The sequence below is a fragment of the Cimex lectularius genome, unplaced genomic scaffold, assembly GCF_000648675.2.
Source record: "Cimex lectularius strain Harlan isolate CLEC.00 unplaced genomic scaffold, Clec_2.1 scaffold46, whole genome shotgun sequence".
In the NCBI taxonomy this organism is placed as follows: Eukaryota; Metazoa; Arthropoda; class Insecta; order Hemiptera; family Cimicidae; genus Cimex; species Cimex lectularius.
In genome coordinates, this window is record NW_019392654.1 from 1,042,283 (window position 1) to 1,061,116 (window position 18,834).

The 18,834-nt window shown below is 34.2% G+C and overlaps 1 protein-coding gene across 5 annotated transcripts in view; it reads left to right on the top strand.

Annotated features, from left to right (window-relative positions):
• The window catches only part of LOC106672866 (mushroom body large-type Kenyon cell-specific protein 1), a 78,509-nt gene that overhangs the window by 21,710 nt on the left and 37,965 nt on the right, over nucleotides 1–18,834 (top strand). For 2 of the 5 annotated variants that reach the window (XM_014404629.2, XM_014404625.1), the window contains one exon: nucleotides 16,737–16,805. In XM_014404629.2, the coding sequence (XP_014260115.1) occupies nucleotides 16,781–16,805 (25 nt within the window). In that variant the 5' untranslated portion in view covers nucleotides 16,737–16,780. Of the gene's footprint in view, nucleotides 1–10,067; nucleotides 10,128–13,416; nucleotides 13,599–16,734; nucleotides 16,806–18,834 lie in introns of those variants that run through there. The other 3 variants (XM_024224575.1, XM_024224574.1, XM_014404626.2) reach the window with 3 other exon arrangements.

Here is an 18,834-nt window from a genome sequence, read left to right on the forward strand (position 1 = left end):
AAGAATTAATATCACCCCATATAAATGAATGTCTAAGATAGTAGATTTTAAAGATGACTTAACTCTGTATAAAACTAAAGCATTCGTTAGGCTGTTTAAATGTGCAGCTGTTATGTGAAAAGACGAATAAAATGAGAGAGAATTATGGAATGTAAGACATTTTTCTGTTAACCTGAACGAAAATGGCTTATTAATCAGTAGAATAGACTGTCAGTAGAATAATTGACTAAGGAAACAATACCTAAGCTGTCTGAGCAGATGGAGAAATATAACTTGACCCAATTATAAAGTTAACCAGACGGTTGTATAAGTAGCTCGCAATGAACAGTAATCCACTGATTAATCTAATTAATACTTGAATGCTCGGGAAACTTCTGGGAACCGCTAGTTAGCCGATGTATTTGACCAGTGAAAGCCAAAGCCAACCTATTGGCACCAAACTTCATAAGTACAAAGGGAATAGCTAACTTGAAAACCTCTTTTAGTCGTTGACGGGAGCGTTTTACCACAAATCTCATGACCAGCTGTTATATCGCTAATGTTCGGGTCTAGAAAAAAAATATTCCACTTACGATGAAACGCATTTGCATATCGTTAGCTATTTATAGATAAACCACCGAATTCGGCTGCCGCCGAACGATTATTTTCACTCTGCTTATGTCACCGAACTGAAGCCCATTCCAAGTAGTCACCAACAGTGAGGGGCCAAGTGTTGTAATGCATAAAAATAAAACAGTCGCTAATTAGTGGCATATAAGGTACAACTTCTTCTGGTAACACATCTTCAATATATCGCGCAGCTTTTAGGGAAACCTGGATGAAAATCAAGTTTATGCGACCTTCTATAAAAAGACTCTTCGGACTGTTGTTCTGAGAATATTAAGCACCCTGGTCGCATACGCTTGGCTTCTTCTATCTTTCACCTCCGTAGGTTCTCCAGAGTGAAAATGTTGCGGGGCTGTGCTGTTCTTTTCCACACCCGATCTCGGCCGATAGAAGGTCTCAAACAAAACCTTGACTCATCTGAAAATAAGATTTTAGTCTAATCTTGCTCAGACCAATTGATGTGGCAGGCTTTGCAGCAGGTAATTCAACTTCTTAAGTCTTCCCCTTATAGTGCGACATGGTGATGATACTAAGATATAAAGGGGGGAAAACTCATAAGGTGGGGTTGAGATGGGGAGTTGATGTCCGAGCGGATCGAGGTCACGATAGCTCAGGTGGTAGATAGGCACGACAGGCAGCGGCGTATCTAGCCGAAGGTCGTGGGTTCGTATCCCTCTCGTGTCATTAACTTTTTTTCATCTCAACTAAAAACCTTAATTAATTTTAAGATATAAAGTTGCAATACTGTTACAGCCCTTGTACATGTTGGGACTGAATCGGTCTTCAAGGAAATTTGAGATCGCCTGTAAAACTTAAATATGACAATCAGTCATATTTACGGTTGTTTTGTTAGTACTATAGTAATATTGATTGTTAAATCAATTGTACAAATATGTTTTTTATATTGTGAAATTAATATAGGCCCTGATGGTGGTTACCTTAAAATAGGTCGAAGCTTGAGAGTAGCAACTAAATTTGCTTTCTTCAAGACCGTACCTCAATCCAGAGTGTTCATGTGTAGTTTTCTGCCAGCTCTTCCAAAAAAGATCTATTGTAATTCATTTGCCGGCAGGCGGCCTAGTAAGATGTATTGCTATAGCCTTTTGTAATTCACAATAGCGTTTGGCGCTGAGCTGTGCAGTGGGAGGCTTCCATTGACGACTTCCATTGATTGTTTACGCTCTTTATTAAAAATTTGAGCGAGTACAAAAAATGTTCATAATCCTCTCACAAATGGTGGACAATGGTTTATAGTTCACATGTGGTATCATACGTTGTGTAAATTTGCATTTCGTAAACCATTCTTTGATGTCGCTTTGTTTAATTTGAAAAATATAAAAAGACTTTTAAAATAAATGTAACATTAAAACATAATTCCAAGTTATGTTTACTAGAATTACAGGTTTCCGTTACTATTCTTGTCCGGGGACAATGAACCTAGTGTGCAGGAGGGGGTCATTTCTTTGCATTATGCATGTGACTGTTTTAATTCCTTTTCGCATTTGTGGGAATCGGAAATAAGCTCGGACGTTTGGCCTTATTCGTTCGCTTCATTAACAGCTATTAAAACAATTGCATTTCAAATTTTCTAATGTTAAACGATACAATAAAACGCCAGTGCCTTAATGTTTTGATTTTTATATCCATTATGTCGTTGAAGTTTATTTAGTCAAATCAATTGAAATATGATTTTTTATAAAATTACAAATTTTGATTATATATTATAATTCAATTATTTTTAAACCAAGTAAAGTTATGAGACGACCTGGAATAACGTCTTTGGAATACAAACTCATATCTATGGACTATCAACCTCTGGGAAGAAATCAACAACGACTTCGATTAACAAACATAAGAGAACTAAACTAAAGCCAATGCCACCGGCAACACAAAAACAAAACAAAAATAACAAAACAACGATGAATGGTTTGCCCCCCGTTACGTCACAAAAGTGCATCTACTTCCAGTGACTGGCAAGCACTGGGCCCTCTACACATTTTTCCACTCCTTCAGCCAGTACCGTATCAGCAACGTCGACGGCGGGAGCAGGTAGAAAAACATCTAGATCAACAGCAGCAGCAATTGTTTCAAAAAGAACAGAAACCACAAATTACGAATCACAAACTTCAACAATCGTTAAAATTCGCAACATTTAACAAATTCACCTTTCTACCTGAGAATGGTAATGACTCATCTCAAGGCTCGAAACCACCTCCAATTTGGTGAGAAGAGAAACCAGGAGGAATCACCCGCAAGAACCTAGACTACACACGTCAACGACTATGCAAATCTCTTTGGACAGCAGCACAGAATCCAATCCCATAAATCCGTTCCTTCTCCTCTTCACCGAGTTCGTAAATCTTGAGCTACGACCGACGAAGAAAAATCTAACTTATTTGCCTCCTTTCTCTCGAGTGTTTTCACTCCTCATCCTGACCTGAACGATCACGAATTCAATAACACCATAGAACAAGGCCCAAAAACTCCTCTACATCTCTTAACATTCACACCCAATTAAATAAACCATATATAAGCTATCTACCACTAAAAAAGTTCCTGGTTTCGACAAGATCACTGCAAAAATCCTACGATACCTGCCTAACATTTGTAGTTTTCTTTACAATTCTGTCCTTACAACTAAATATGTATTTCCCATTCCAATAGAAATTTTCCGTCATCCGTATTATTCCAAAGCCTAAAAATCCTCACAACCGTTGATCATCCTACCGAACATTTAGTCTGTTGCCTATAATGGGCCAAATCCTAGAAAGGCTCCTTCCTTCTTAAGTAAATTCTCCTACACCCATCATTCCCGCATCCACACTCCTGACCACCAGTTCAGAAGTTCAGACGTTCTCGTTCCACTATACAGAAGTGCCATCGTGTCGTAGACATCATCGCTTCCTCTCATACGTAATGTGACCGAAGGAGTGATTTTTCAGTATATTCCTAGCAAGAACAACGGGTATGGCACTCGGGGCTACTCTAAAGCTTAAGAGAATCCTCCCTTTTACTTACTACTGATCCTTAAATCCTACGTAACCGGCATATAATTTCAAGTCAACAGTGACCCCTCTCGATCAGCTGCCTATCGCACAGATGGAGGGTACCACAAGGAAGTTAAAACTCATTATATACACAGTATACACCGTTGACATTCCTTCCTTTTCTGAAAGTTTCCTTACAGCCTGTACAGATAACCGCCATCCTTTGCTCTCATAAATATCTTGCCATTTTAACCAGAAATCGGCAAACATGTCACATCTATTGATCAGTGGTTCCAAGAGGTGGAAGATGACAATAAACATACACAATTGTGAACATGTCACTTTCACTATTCGGAGAATGACCACCGCTTCTATCAACTACAATCGTATGCCTCTCTCACGCTAATGTAGTACGCTATCTTGCTCTATACATTGACAAACGACTTTCATCGGGACTTGGGCCATACATTACACCCGACTGAAAAAACAACTGAACTGACGCTTTAGACTTATTAATAGATTGCCGGACAAACGATTAAAACTTACTCTACAAAACAAATGACCCATTTATATTACGAGTTTGAGACCCATATGGTCATACGACATCGAACTTGGAGGTTCAACAAAATGTTCCAACCTCCAACATATTCATTCCCCTCAATCAAAAATCTTCCTAAACATCGTCCATGTTCCTTTTATGTATCCAATCTAACATTCAAATGACCTTTATATATGTCCTTATGTCCCAATATGTCCTTGAAATAGCGAAAAACAGCTACATGAATTTTCACACACGGTTTTCCTGTCACAACAAACCCTCAAGTTAGAAACATTTCATCCGGCACCCTTCCAGGTAATTCTCTCCCTCTTATTACTCTCCGAGCGTCACAGGCCTCGCGACATCCTAAGTGACACTAAAGTGATTACCACAAATACATAAGAATGAGTAGTACTAAAGAGTAGCTCCTCTGTTTTCATTGTAGCGCGTTGGATCAAGATGATTTCTACATTATCATTAGAGTGGGGCCGAGTTCATCCGGCTGTCCCCAACCCACCCCCTTCAGGTGTGCAAGAGACTTGGATCAGTGCGGAAAACCCTGGATACTTTGAGTGTTTCGAATTCAATTTGTTCCAACCAACCATTAATTAACCCAGAATTATAACTATATATTAGTTAGTTTTAATTGTGTTAATATATGTACCACAGACCTGGAATTGCAGAAATTTGGTTTTATTCAAACTGGAAAACTGTCTAATTAATTATTCTTTTTATGAAAGGTCTGGGCTGAGATGAAAAAGTTAGTGTCATAAGCAGCCGACTATCGTCTCGATACGCCGCTGCTCTAACCATTCCAGGTATAGTTTAATAAGGAAAAGAAGTAGCTCTTCACTAACAGCTCCCCGTGGCCACTTTATAAGTCGCTGAGAATCGAATCCTGATTACACGACATTTGAAAAATGGCAAAAAAGAAGAAAAATTCGAAAGGTTGTAGGTTTAGATGGGGAGTTGGGGTCCCATGTTTAGTGGAACAAAGTTAGCTCAAGTTGTTTAGAGGTATTGAGCCGAAGGTCGTGGGTTCGAATCTCGCTCGTGACACTACCTTTTTCATCTCAGCCAAGACCATACATAAAAAGAATAATTAACTGAAAGAAGTAATTTGGTCATTAGACCACTAAACATAAATGTCTAATTAATTGTTTTATTTCACTTTGTTGCTTTGCATGCAATAAATTTAATTCTCTCCCTTTTCGGGAAACACAATTTGATGCGATTCGAAGGGCCATAACAATATATATTTTTTGTGTTCATTTTGTTTTGATTTCTAAGATGTTATCAAATTTGGTTAAGCGCATAAATTGGCGCAGGAGTAAATAAATAAACAAATTTATATACAATTGAAGGGTTGAGGTTGATTAAGGTCGACACGATTTATTTTTATCAATTCTGCATCCCCATCCGACCTCGATTTGTCCAGTTTTTAATCGCATTCCTTCTTCCACACGCCCCTAACAAAAAAAAAAAGTTTTTGACCAAACTGTGAAATTGCGGAGGGGAGAAAATCGATATTAAGCTTGAAAAAAGAGGTCACCTCGTGAAACTCGAAACGAGGAAGTGAGGGGAGCCCCTGGGGGAATGTGACTCAGCCGCCTCAACCTCCCTAAAAGTTTAGGCCCTCTCCCGGCATGTTCGGTAACCCCGACCGGAGGAAAACAGCACACCGTCCTCATAATGCGCTGAGCCCCTTTGATTTAATAAATTTATCGCCTTTATGTTTGGCAAACATTGATTGAAACGGATTGCGTCATTAAAGATGAAGTCACCGCACTCGAGACCACTGACCTCCCTTAATAAACACTTTATTGGTGATTCGGGTCTTCGATAGTGATAAAACGGAACAAGCAAGTCGCTCGTATTTTCTCCTTTTCTATTTATCCGAAACACAACAGAAAAATATCGCATATACTATTTTTTTCTTTTAAATCGACATCATCTCAACAAAAATGCAGCCATTTCAATACAATTTTTCTTTAAAAAAATTTTGGTCACACATTACAGTAAAGACGATAATCTAAGTGTCTTGTCGGTATATTTCACAGGGCCTTAAGTATAAGTGTTTCCAGACTATACGACGGCTGTTAAAAGTGGAAGTAACCGACCAGATACTGAAAAAGGGTTAAATTGGACGTTTCCAAGTGTATAAGGTGATTTTTTTTTCTTAAAGTTAAAAACAATGGAAGGTCCGCTGAACTATGTTCGACCGGGAGAAGATGGAAAAAGTGGTCTTTCTCTTTCTCTTTTTCCCCTTTCGCTCTCCGTCTCGCGCTGGCAGGGGGCAACTGCGGAGGGGCCACTGACCTACCCCAGCGCATACTCACATGTTACATATAATAACGGATGCATATTTTGCACTTTGTATGAAAATCTACGCTTATTTACACGTTTATTTACAATATTTACCCAGATAATTGTGATATGATGAAAGAGATTTGTATAATGTTGTGAAGAACAAATCTCTTTGTTCTAAGAAAGCAATAGTCGGAAATTTGCACCTAGCCCAGTCTGTACAAAAAAACTAACTAAAACTTCAAGTTAGGAATTAGATATATTTCTTCAATATTTTAAACCATTTGGTAAGCATATTTTTCAATTAAATGTCATTTTTTATTTAACAAAGACACTCAAAGTTTTGCCAAATGTTCCATTAATATAAATAATTTTTGTAAACGTAAAAATTGCAAAATTTAAACGACCACATTAGTATAGAAGTAATAATATTATAATAGCTAATATATATTTCGCCCCTAGGAGCCGGTGTTTTTGTAATACTCAGGGCCGATTAGATTCGAACTCCGAACCTTTACCTTACAGTGATGAGTTGTGTCAACGCTCTAACCGTTGCGGGCACTCTTTGTCATTACTATTATCGTTTTTAAATACAACATGTATAATTGTTAAGACAATTATTGAATTTTACTTATCGGTTGAACGTTCGGACGTGGGAAACTACTTTCATTCGTCATTTCCTTTCGAGCCATTTAACTTCATCGTTCTAACTCGACCTATCCATTCCTATTCTACCGTTAAATATGTGAAATATGATAGTCTTTAATGATATAGCAGGTGGATTTTAAATTCCTATCGAGCGAATCGAATTCTCAATTAGTGATCAATGGAGTTCTAAACATAGGGCCTGCCGCCCACGTTTGGCCACTGTGGTTTTAGCCCATATTGGTGCGACTGGAATTCGAACGTGACAAACTGTTAAGTTATTTTGGAGAAAATGGAAGAACGCCAAGGATATTCTCGTTTGGGCGCCGAAACACGATGGTAGGCCTAGAAACGTTTAAATGACATTTTATTAAGAATGTCGAAGTCGTTTAAATTTAGCCTCACATTTTACTTCGTACAAGAAACATTCTATAAATAATCAAAATATTTCCAATTACAATACGAACGTTCTAGTGTTAACATTTGCCGACGTCCAATTAACAATTAGTGAAGACCTCGTGTCGCCAAAGCCGTGATCTTTATTCAAAACGCATATACGTTTCATTTTCAAACCGCCTCGAATCCCTCGAAGGGCTCGCTCGCTCTCGCTCAATTCTATCTAAATCCACCAACAGCCCATCTTCTGCTTTGTAAATTTTACGAATTACATTCAATCATTCCACCATTTCCTTATTTTATGTGTTTTTTGTACGCAAATATAATTTCGATTATTTGTAAATAATGTTGCACTATATTTTCGTAAAATCTATATATCTCATTAAAAAAATCTTATTATCATATTCAGAACAGTCATTTGGTTCTAAAATTCATGCTAATTAGTAAATGGTGATAACGATGTTGGAGAGAGTTGAAAATTAAAAATTTTTTGTCTTATATTAAGCATTTAAAATTGCAAAATTAAAAATTACCCTACATCTACCCTTTTTATCAACTTTGAACACAACAGTTGAGGATCACAGGGACGGAACTTTAAACTAAATCAATCAATGACAGTGAAACAGCTGAATTATACTTTAGAGCTTTATTTTTAATATTAATAAAAATAATAAGCAAATTTGATTGTATTCCTTTTCAAATTCGAAATTCGTTTAACAAAGTAATAAATAATTTTTTTTTTTAATTGTTTCAGAATAACTTCTTCCTCCAGTCGTAATATTTCATTCATTCCTTTATTTGAAATTACGCACAACCATGACTTGCATTCGATATCTATTCACATTTGAGCAATTTATTTATACTTACACTAAATTTAAGTGTTTATAATAACACTTCACAATCGCGTGATGCTACATTTGATTCTGAGAAACAATTAGCATTAGCACGTTTTGGAATGCATTACCTACTCAATTAAATTTACAAACCTTGTTCTCTCTTTCTTATAAATATTCCGTGCAAAGGATAAGTTATTCTAATTTATTCAAAGGAAAATAAGGTTTTAACTTTGTAGATTTTAATTGAATCAATTGGGACATTTTGGTTATCAACTTTCCAAAATTTCGCTTTCATTTATTTTAGTCTATTGTGTCTATTAGTGTCTGAAACATAATTTCACATCCTTCTTTCTCAAAATCAAGAGCAACTACAACAAAATTTTAAGTGTTAGTAACTCCCCTTAATTTTTGGCTTAGCAATGGAATACGTAATCAGATCTATAACTTTATTATTATTTAACGAAGTTATACGAAATCATACCCAACTCTTTAATTTCAAATAGCACTTCATATTTTTCTCTTAATTTTTTATGAAGCGTGACTGTTTAAAAAAAAGTCCATTTGTAAGAATATCGGACCTTTACATTACATAAGATGAGCCGCCTCAACGCGACCAATGACGCCTCTAAGAAGATCGGTTGAAAAGTAAAGAACTTAGCTTGTTTAAAGTTTTACGCATATAATATTGCGATTATTTTATTTTTTTACTTTAAATAAAATGAAAAGGATTTAAAAATTGAATTACATTACAAAACAGTCTTTCTAAATCGTACTGCATTTTTAATCAACGATTGTTTTAAGTCAATGCTCCAAAGCTTACAAAATATAGTATACTCAACTGAAACGAATAATACCGAGTTTATACTCCAAATTAGATTAATTTAAAAATCTGTATGATTAAAAAAAAAGTTTTATATTATTTGGGTACGACATGAAATAGTGTATATACTGTCAGGCAATCTAGAATAATTGACGAGAAATAAAATTGGCATTATTTATTATTTTTGGAATTCGGTCGTTTGCGCTCAATTCGGTCTGCCTATCCTAGTTCTGTCGGGCTGTTAGATGGGTCTCCGGATGCTGTATCATAATGTGTATAAAATGTTAAGAGAATTTATAGAAAATGTTGGAACACGGATTTTGTTGCGTGGACGAGAGGCTCTTTTCTACAGAGCACACGATTCCTGCGTACAAGTGTCGAACGATGAATAACAAAATAGATTTTCAGGGCCGCTTCCGATTATCGAAAACAGCTGGCGTTCCTCTCAATTTCAAGGTGTGCGGGTTCTTCAGAAGTAAAAGACACAATAAAGCTTTTGTCCAGGTTGCAGGATCTTTCGTCTTTATCTCTGCTAAACCGGCGGATTCAACTGGAAAACCAGACGGAAGGAGCCATCTACAACTGCGAATTCCAGTCTTTATCAAATTTTATCGATTGACAATTTTGTAGGACGAAGGCTGTTAGCCTGAGATTATACGCCACCGTTTTTACGCTATTTCCAGTTTTATTCCAAAGTTAACAAAGGAAAATATCGCATACGTTCTGACGGAAGAAATACAACTGTAACTCTGTCTTCTGCCTGCCTGCTTGCATTTCTAATGGCAGTCTGGTATAAATTTTCAGTGCATTGAAAATCTTGCAATTGTGATAAGATAGGCCACCATACAGCATCAAACGCCCCTTTGACATCTAGTGCAATCAATAGAGTAATGTGTTTTGTTGGCAGTCCCTCATATATTCATACCCTTTCACTTTCATGATCGCATCAATCGTTGTTTTTTGAGGGATAAAGTCATATTGTGTATCACTCAGTAAGTTATGTCTATGTACGTAATAGTTTTTTTTATTTTTTTTATTAATTATCTTCTCTAATATTTTCCCCTACAAGGATAGCAAACTATCGCCCGAATTTATAAGCACTATTACTGTAATATCTTCCTGGCTTAATAATGAATAATATGTGTAGTATTTAGTATAATTAATAATTATTTGGAGATCGTGAGATGCGGTCTTGTGTGATGTAGGTTTAGAAAAATCTTTTCACCACAAGAACATAGAGATATACAAACATATTCTACATAACAATCACTACCCTAAATATAATCAACAGAATAATCAACAACTACAACTCAACACAAACACCATTCACTATCAGTAATAACACTACATCAAATCTATCAAATACAGACAAACCAACATACATTTCCATGCTATTCATTCACGGCCTATCACATAAATTGAACACACTTCTCTCTTCTGACAGCTTTAAAATAGCTTTCAAAAACTATAAAACTATTCACTCCTTTTTTCCAAAATTAAAGATCCCACACCTGTTACAAATAAGTCTGATTTAATTTATAAAATCAATTGTATAAATTGTCGGAATTATCAATCAATCAATCAATTGTTATATCGGAATTAGATCCCAATATCTGGTAAAAAAGGTAAAACAACAAATCTCTGATTGCAAAAAACCTACAACACTGGTTACCCACCATTTTGAAACCAAAACAATTTCAATTCAACAATCTGAAGATATCAAACACAGAACCAAACAAACAACAAAAAGAAATGGTTTACATTAACAGAAATAAACACGGCATCAATTACAGAACAGACACATGTAAACTCGCCGCAGCTACACTAATATCATAATGTCAGTAACACACAAAACACACAATACAACATATAACACAATCATTGCACTCCACACTTCACACAATTTCTACATAGTCTAAATACCCAACAATTTATCCTTCCTTTCCCTAATAATCCAGTTTACAATAATCCTGAAAAGATAACTAAGCCCGAACGAAAAACCATTATCCTTTCTTCCGATTGTCGACCTCTTTCACCTCAAAAAAGCCTACTCCTCACTAGCACGACACACAACCGTGACACATCTACTTAGAAAACATACACTTTGAGTGAGTACAAATAATTTGCTTAAACCTAAAATTTATATCATTGTATAAATTCATTTTTTCACATCTTACATGTATTTGTATAATCTAAACAACATTTGTAAATCCCATGTCCTGAAGATGGTCGTATGTTCTGATTCATATAAAGATCGAAACGTTGGCACAATAAGGAAAATGTTTTTCTAAACACACAAGACCGCATCTCACGATCTCGAAATAGTAATGAATAATATTATTGACTTTTTCCATAAATTTGGACAGGTACTTCTTAGTAAGCATTGATTATACATTATTAGCATTGTCTTTGGGAATATACTGATGACTGGAGAAACAATGCGTTGCGTACGCTCTAATGTTTTTCCGGTACTTTTTTCGTATCGAAAGAGTCTATAGCTGATTTTACTTCTCTGAATGTAGAAGGTTCATCGATACAATTATGGACAATCTGCTTGGTTTTGCTCCGTAAATCCTTATTAAATTAATCCGTTTCGGGGTTTATAAATTCATCAAAACAAATTTTTCCATTAACAAATTTAATCTTTCATTTACGTTCATTTTTATTATTTTCATTTTCTTCAATGAATTTCAATTTTATGATTTCGTATATCGGCCGTATTTCTTTAGCGAGTTAGTAAAAGCTGATATTTCCCTGCTGCCTCTATACATAAATCTAAGCTTGTTTTTTTATTTGTCGCGTTGCAGGAGTCTTTTGAGGACGACAATTTAGGGTTTAATATAATATTTTTATATTTATTCTTAAGCTGGTAATATTCATTTCTACTGATATTTTCTGAGATTTTCTTCTATATATACTCTTTGATAACGCCTTCTCTTACTATTAACTTCCTTTCTATGCTCAGTCAGTTCTTTGTTCCACCAGTGTACAGTTTTGTGTTTTCTAACAGTTCTTCTTTTAGAAATAGCTTCATCACATGATATTCCAACTATATGTATAAAATCTTGTACTAATTTATGAAACTTATATACATATTTCTATAATTTGCTAAGATACTATCGTAAGCTGTAACATCAGCCTCGCTTTCCTCGTTAAGTAGATTTTTGATTCTATTTTTCTGGGTTATTTCGAACCGATCCCAACCTGCGTTAGAAGTATTGTACACGTGGCTATGATTCGTTACATCATTAATACGATCACTGTTTTTGAAGAATATATACTTATGATCCGAGCAGCTCTCCTCTTTGGACACATACCAATCGTGTACATGAGAAACTATGTTAGCGTTGACGACTGTCAGGTCAATGTTACTCTGAGCCCTAACTGTTTGAACAATTGACAAAGACGAATTATTATTATTCATCAATACCAAACAATTATAGATCAGCATTTCCTCTAGTGATTTGCCTCTATCGTTTGTCAACAAATCCTTCCGTAGAGTAGATCTTGCTTTAGAATTCATCCATATAATAACTGGTAATTTCCACAAGTTTGTATAGTGTTGTATTAATGTCCACATTACAGTCAAAATATAAAAAAGCCGCATAAAATTTGAAACTTCTTTTTGTATTTATTTCAGTATAAACATAGTCTTCATCAGAAAATTCGGAGAGTAGCATAACATCTAATTGTTTGTTTCTTACAACAATAGCAGCTCTTTTACGTGTTTCACCCTTAATTTAAATACTTTCATCACAAGAAAAGCTAGCAATATTATTGTGAACATTATTAACATGAATATTAAACATTATTAACATAACATATAATAATGAACATTAATTCGTTGAAGAACAATAAGGGCTATTTCGTTGACAGTAATAAAATGATCAAGTTTGTACTCCCGCACTTTAAAGGCTGTGGAGTTATTTGATTCAGATGAGACTTTGTTTTTATTTGTGTTTCCCATAGTTTGTATTTTGCTTTATTTTATTTAGAATGAATTATAACTACGGGACAGTCTCTACTGTATGGCGGGTGATTAGTGCTCAATTTTAAACTAGTTTTATTAAATCCATTTTTATTTGCACTATTTATACATTTAACATCCGCTAATTTACGAGGACATTCCTTTACATCATGATCTCGTGAAGAGAACGGTCAATTAACTGTATTTGTGCAAGTGGGGGAAGAATGATAAAAACGATATTTACGATTACATACATAATTCAAATGTAAATAAGCTATATAACAATATTCATGTTAAATTCTTTTACCTTATAGAAAAAAATCAACTGTATGAAACGCATAGAAAGAGTGACGTTGCAATGGGAACGGAGAGGAGCCATGTTCCAAACATCTGCCACGGCGTCCTATTGAAGAAAAGGGGGGACGGCATCACAATTGGGTCACTAGTGCTTTTCATTGCGTCATTCTTTGATACCGGAAAAACACCATTGGAAAAAGTACAAGCCTTTTCTTTTATACCGCCTAGTCATAATGCTTTCATTATACCTTCCATTGACAAAAATTGTTTAACGAATAGAAAAGAACAAAAAAAGGTAATCATAGTTTTGCAAATTTTACTTTTAATTGTATTGAAAAAAAATTTTCCATTGAAATATCGTACATATGTATTTTTTTTAAATTAACAGAAACGAAAAAATTGTTGTTAGTCAGATAAAAACTGCGTGTTGCCATCTTTTTAGTTAGACGAAAGTTGAACATTACTTACAGTTTTACTTTTTATTAAAAAATCTACTTTCAAAAATTAGTTCTTACCAAAAATATAATGTTCTTAGGTAATCTTTGTAAATTTTTAACGGCTTTTATATATATTCCCTATTTGTACGGTCACTATTTATTGCGAAATGTATCTATAATATGCAGTATACATTGATTTTTATGATATTAGTGTTGAAAAATCCTAGATTTTACATTGCGAGATAATCATAAATTAGAATTATCTAGTACACTTCTGAATAAACGACCAGACCTCTAGGATTGGCATAAACTGGCAATTTTACGACCGGATATGATTAGTTTGCCTATTGTAAAAATTATATTCTCTCGGTTTTTTTTTTTTTTTGCGTTAATGAACTATGCATATTAGCCATGTGACAATTCATATATGTGTGTTCAAATTTGGGGGGGGGGGGTTATTGTGAAAAAAGGGCCAGAGTCGACGGTGGGAATCGAACCCACGACCGCGGCGTGAGAGTCTCTCATGCTAACCACTCGGCTACCGCGGTCCCCAATATTCTCTCGTTAATGGTTAAAATGAAATTAATTTAATGTTAGCATTTCGATGTAGCGATAGGTTTTGCACAGAATATTATTGAAAACCTGATCAACGTACATGTATAATGGATATAAGCGTAAATTAAATCTTTAGATTGAGTCCGTTTCAATTTTGATAGGACAAATATTATGTATAAAAATTAAAACATTTTATGCTAAACCGTACTGTAACAAAAATGTTGTTATTACTAAATTAGTCAATAGATTAAACACTTTTAAGTGAAAGATGGATAGTAATTTTTTATTAATATTTTAATAAACTAATGTTTTATCGCACAATTTAATTGTTATTTATTAAAAATACTTCTATTTCTACGAATCAAAACCTTTAATATTTCCTTTGCAATAATATTGGTGACATTCTATTGACGTCCTTTCATGCAAAGGCAATCTAAATATGAATTTACCAGGAAAATAAGAAACAATCAATATTTTAAACGTTCAATCAATCTGTAGTAAAAGTCCCGACCACTTTCGGAACTTTAAATTGAAACAAGACTGCGTTTAAGAGATGGTTCCAAGTATGTTACACATGAAAAGTGAACACCAGAGAATTTTTTCACCTTTTCTTTACAAATTGCATTTCCTGAAGTCGGTTTGTCCGAGCGCTAAATCCGACTGTCAGATTATTTTTAAAAAATAGTCATTGTCACAGTAATTTATGTCCAAATAAATTAATACAATGCAGCTATATAATTGCAAACTATATTTCAACCTCAAAAATGTATTATATTTGAATTACGTGGAGAGAGGGATTTGACGAAAGCCTGAAAATTCGGCAACGCCGTGTTTGGCCCATGTATACTATTTACGCATGACCGGTCGAAAAGGCTGTGATGGTTGATTCTTATGCCTTAATTTCTCTAGACTCCATCTGCTCGCTACAGGTTTTTTATTAATTTCTTTTAATTGTTGAAACAAAAAGTCTGAACCAGATCGCAACACGGGAAATTTTATTTCACAAAACCAGCGGTTCAGAATTAAAATTCGACTACTGGCCAACTGTAAGGTAGAATGCTTATTTTGTGAATAACGATAATGTATAAAACCAAGAAAATGGGATTTTGGTTGTCTTTATTGCACTGTACGAACTTTTATTGCGTAACGATCGTCGGGCCTAACTTTACGATGGTGTACCTGCTGTACATTTACTTATATTTTTAATTGTTAAATAATCGTTTATTGTTACCTGATAACAAGAGTCGGAGCTGACAGCAAATCATTGTTTGACAGGAAAATAGTTCGTTTTACATTTTCACTACCGGCTTATTCCTTATTTCAACTCGCCGCTGTTGTAAATACGTTACACCGTTATTTTTATATCTTATAATTAGGCGAATAAATTTAAAAAAAATAAAATAAACAAGTTGTGTGAAAATTTTTTCTTAATTTTGTGATAGGCCATTTTTTTGAGCGAAGGTCCGTTTCCGTTTTTGCCGCATTTCCACATTTTAACACAGACAATGCATTACTGCGGTACTAAACCGTTTCCGCTTTCCAAGAGAAAATCTATTCCCGTCTTTGTACCCCTTTCAACAGGTTCAAACGCGTCTAAAATTAAATAAAGTTCTGCTAAAGAGTATGTTAAAATATTAACAAATATCACAACTCTATATTATTATATAGCTGTTATTATATATTCAAAAGCTAATTTTGGTTCTTATAAAAGAAAAAAGTCTTTATTTCGTCAAGTTTACACCATAAAATAAGTCTTTTTTTATTATTATTTTTAACAAAAATTACTATTTTCACATAGTTATCGAATTCTTCGTAAATACCTATCTAATAGTTACACTTCCCTCGTAAAATAAATATATGATTTAATTATTTATAAATATATATTTATTTTTTCTTGTTAAGGCCATTAGAACGCCAGTAAGAATATCTAGTACTTGTTGACATCTTGCTGAATGTCCAACTGTTTGCGTGTGACTCCATAATATTTGTTATAAGGTCTAACAGTGAAAGACTAAACTCGGTTGTCATTATCGAAACAATTATTTAACATAGAAGGATTTTGTGTTTGATATATTTGTCTACATTGATTTATCTTTTTTTTACTATAATCAACTTAATTTAAGTAGATAAAAGAATAGTGGGCGGGAGATATCTAATTCACGGAAATAATATTATATTATGGTGTTGTATCTTTAAGTATTAAAGTTGCAATGGAGGTTACATAGTTTTCTGTTTCGTTTGTTGAAAAGGTAAAACGTAAAGTCACTTTTTCAAATAATCGGCAAAATTACATTTTACAAAGTGCATTCTCAATTATTTACAATAACATTTTTTTTATTTTTTAGGTTTTCGTGATTTTCCGTTTCTTCATCAAAGTTGCAAAGGAGGGATGCCTTCTGTGTCTTTACAGAAAAGTAAGGGTATAATATTTAGATTGTTTTATATTTAAACCATTTTCTTTCTCAGCAGGAGTTTGAAGTTCAACAATTTCTAACTGTTATCACAATATCTAACAATTATCGACTGATTGTACTTATTATTAATTATTCCAATATTTTTTACTTTTAACGGTTAAACAGACCTCTTCAACAGACGATGAGCGCGTCTTTGAACGCCCAGTCGGAACAGGAATTTTGCTGTGAGCTTCTATGTACAGTTTATATACATGTATTTTGGGTTGTCTAGCAAGATTGTATTTATTAGACGGCATGAATAGTGTGAAAGTGCCAATGGTAGAGAATTGAATCTTCAGCAAACTTAAGTGGATGTACGTAAATAGGAAAGAATTTATTTAAGAGTGAGAATATGCCTAGGATTTAAAAAAATGGCATGGACCCTTGTATCTAGTAGACGATAGCCCAGCCTATCTTTGGTTGGGAGGACAGACGAGTCCGTTTTCTGATCCCGGACTGCCAAGAACACGGAAGTAGGTGTGATTTTTACGGTTTGCCTTGAAAAGACTTATCCTAATTCGGCAGATGATGTTATCAAAATTAATTTACGATTTAATCGATTTCCTCACGTCGGTATTTAACATTATTCTTAAATATTAATCCATTTATGTTTAGTGGTCTAATTGGCAAAATTACTTATTTCTATTAACTATTCTCAACCAAGATCTTACATAAAAAGAATAATTGTGTCTTAAATGAACCTTGAATGTTAATTATTAGATATTTATAATTGTGTAAATAATTTAAATTTGAAAAATAAGTATGATTTATTTGGTTTTAAATAGCTAAAACCTTGATCTTGTGTTCAGTAATTCGCGCATTCGATATTGCCCGTATTGCATTAGGAATCAAATGTTTGAGCAAACTTGAGGCTATGCCGAAATTTCATTTCCTCAATTCATAATCCAACGATATATTTTTATTTCCTTGTAAACTAATAATGTAATAGCTAATTATCACCATCGTCGTATATTATCTTTATTCTTACAATCTATTTTTTGTGTTATGAGGAAAAGCCGTTAAATTGCCGAATGGAAACTTTTTGCCTAAGCAACGAGTTTTACCCCTTGTATAAATTTTCATGCAAAAGGAGTTTTGGGATAATTAACCGGATTTTCCTAGGAGGAGATAGTCATGTTTCGCAACCAGTTGGCATTGGAATCAAGTGAGAGACCTCGGTTGGGAATTACGAAACCTTCTCGTCCCCGTGCCTCGAACACGCCTAGAACACCTTTGTCTACGAGGACCGGAATGCAAACTTAATCCGTCAAATTTTCTTTGCAAAATTGCCCTTCGATTCGCGATGCCTGCCGGACTCCGTTGATTACACTCCAGGTCGGTTCAAACAATTGGGTCTTCTGCAAAATTTATATTGTTAATGCCTCTGCCCACTATTCTATCCGTTGGCCGCCAAACATTTGTAATACAAATGAAAATTTATAATTCTATCAATAATCATCTGCCACAGATCATCTTCCCTTTTTTTAAATATATTTAATTTCTTTGTTAAACATATAAATCACACCTTCAACGTAATAACATGACTTGAATTAAAACTAGAATTTTATGTGAGAAAGGCGACTGAACAATTTGACTATCAATCAATTTGTGTTAAACATGTTTTTGGGATTAATAAATTGAAACTGGTAGGTTTAATCAATAATCAATAATTCTGGAAACCAACAACCGTCTATTATTATTTTACACCTGTATGTGTATCAAAAATAAATAAGTTCTCAAGCTTAAATAAGACAGTTTATCCTCCCATACAGAGTAAAGTAAGCGGTTTATAATATGTTATAATTTTAGAAATAATATTATTGTATTATTTTAACATGAAGCATGTTGAACTCACTCTGAAACGAAGGCACGAAACTACATCACCACTTTTTTTAATATGTTTATTATACAAAAAGAACAGAAATGTTTCTTAGATTAAAAAAAACGTGTAAACTGCTCAAAAATTAAAAAAAAAATAATAATATAAATT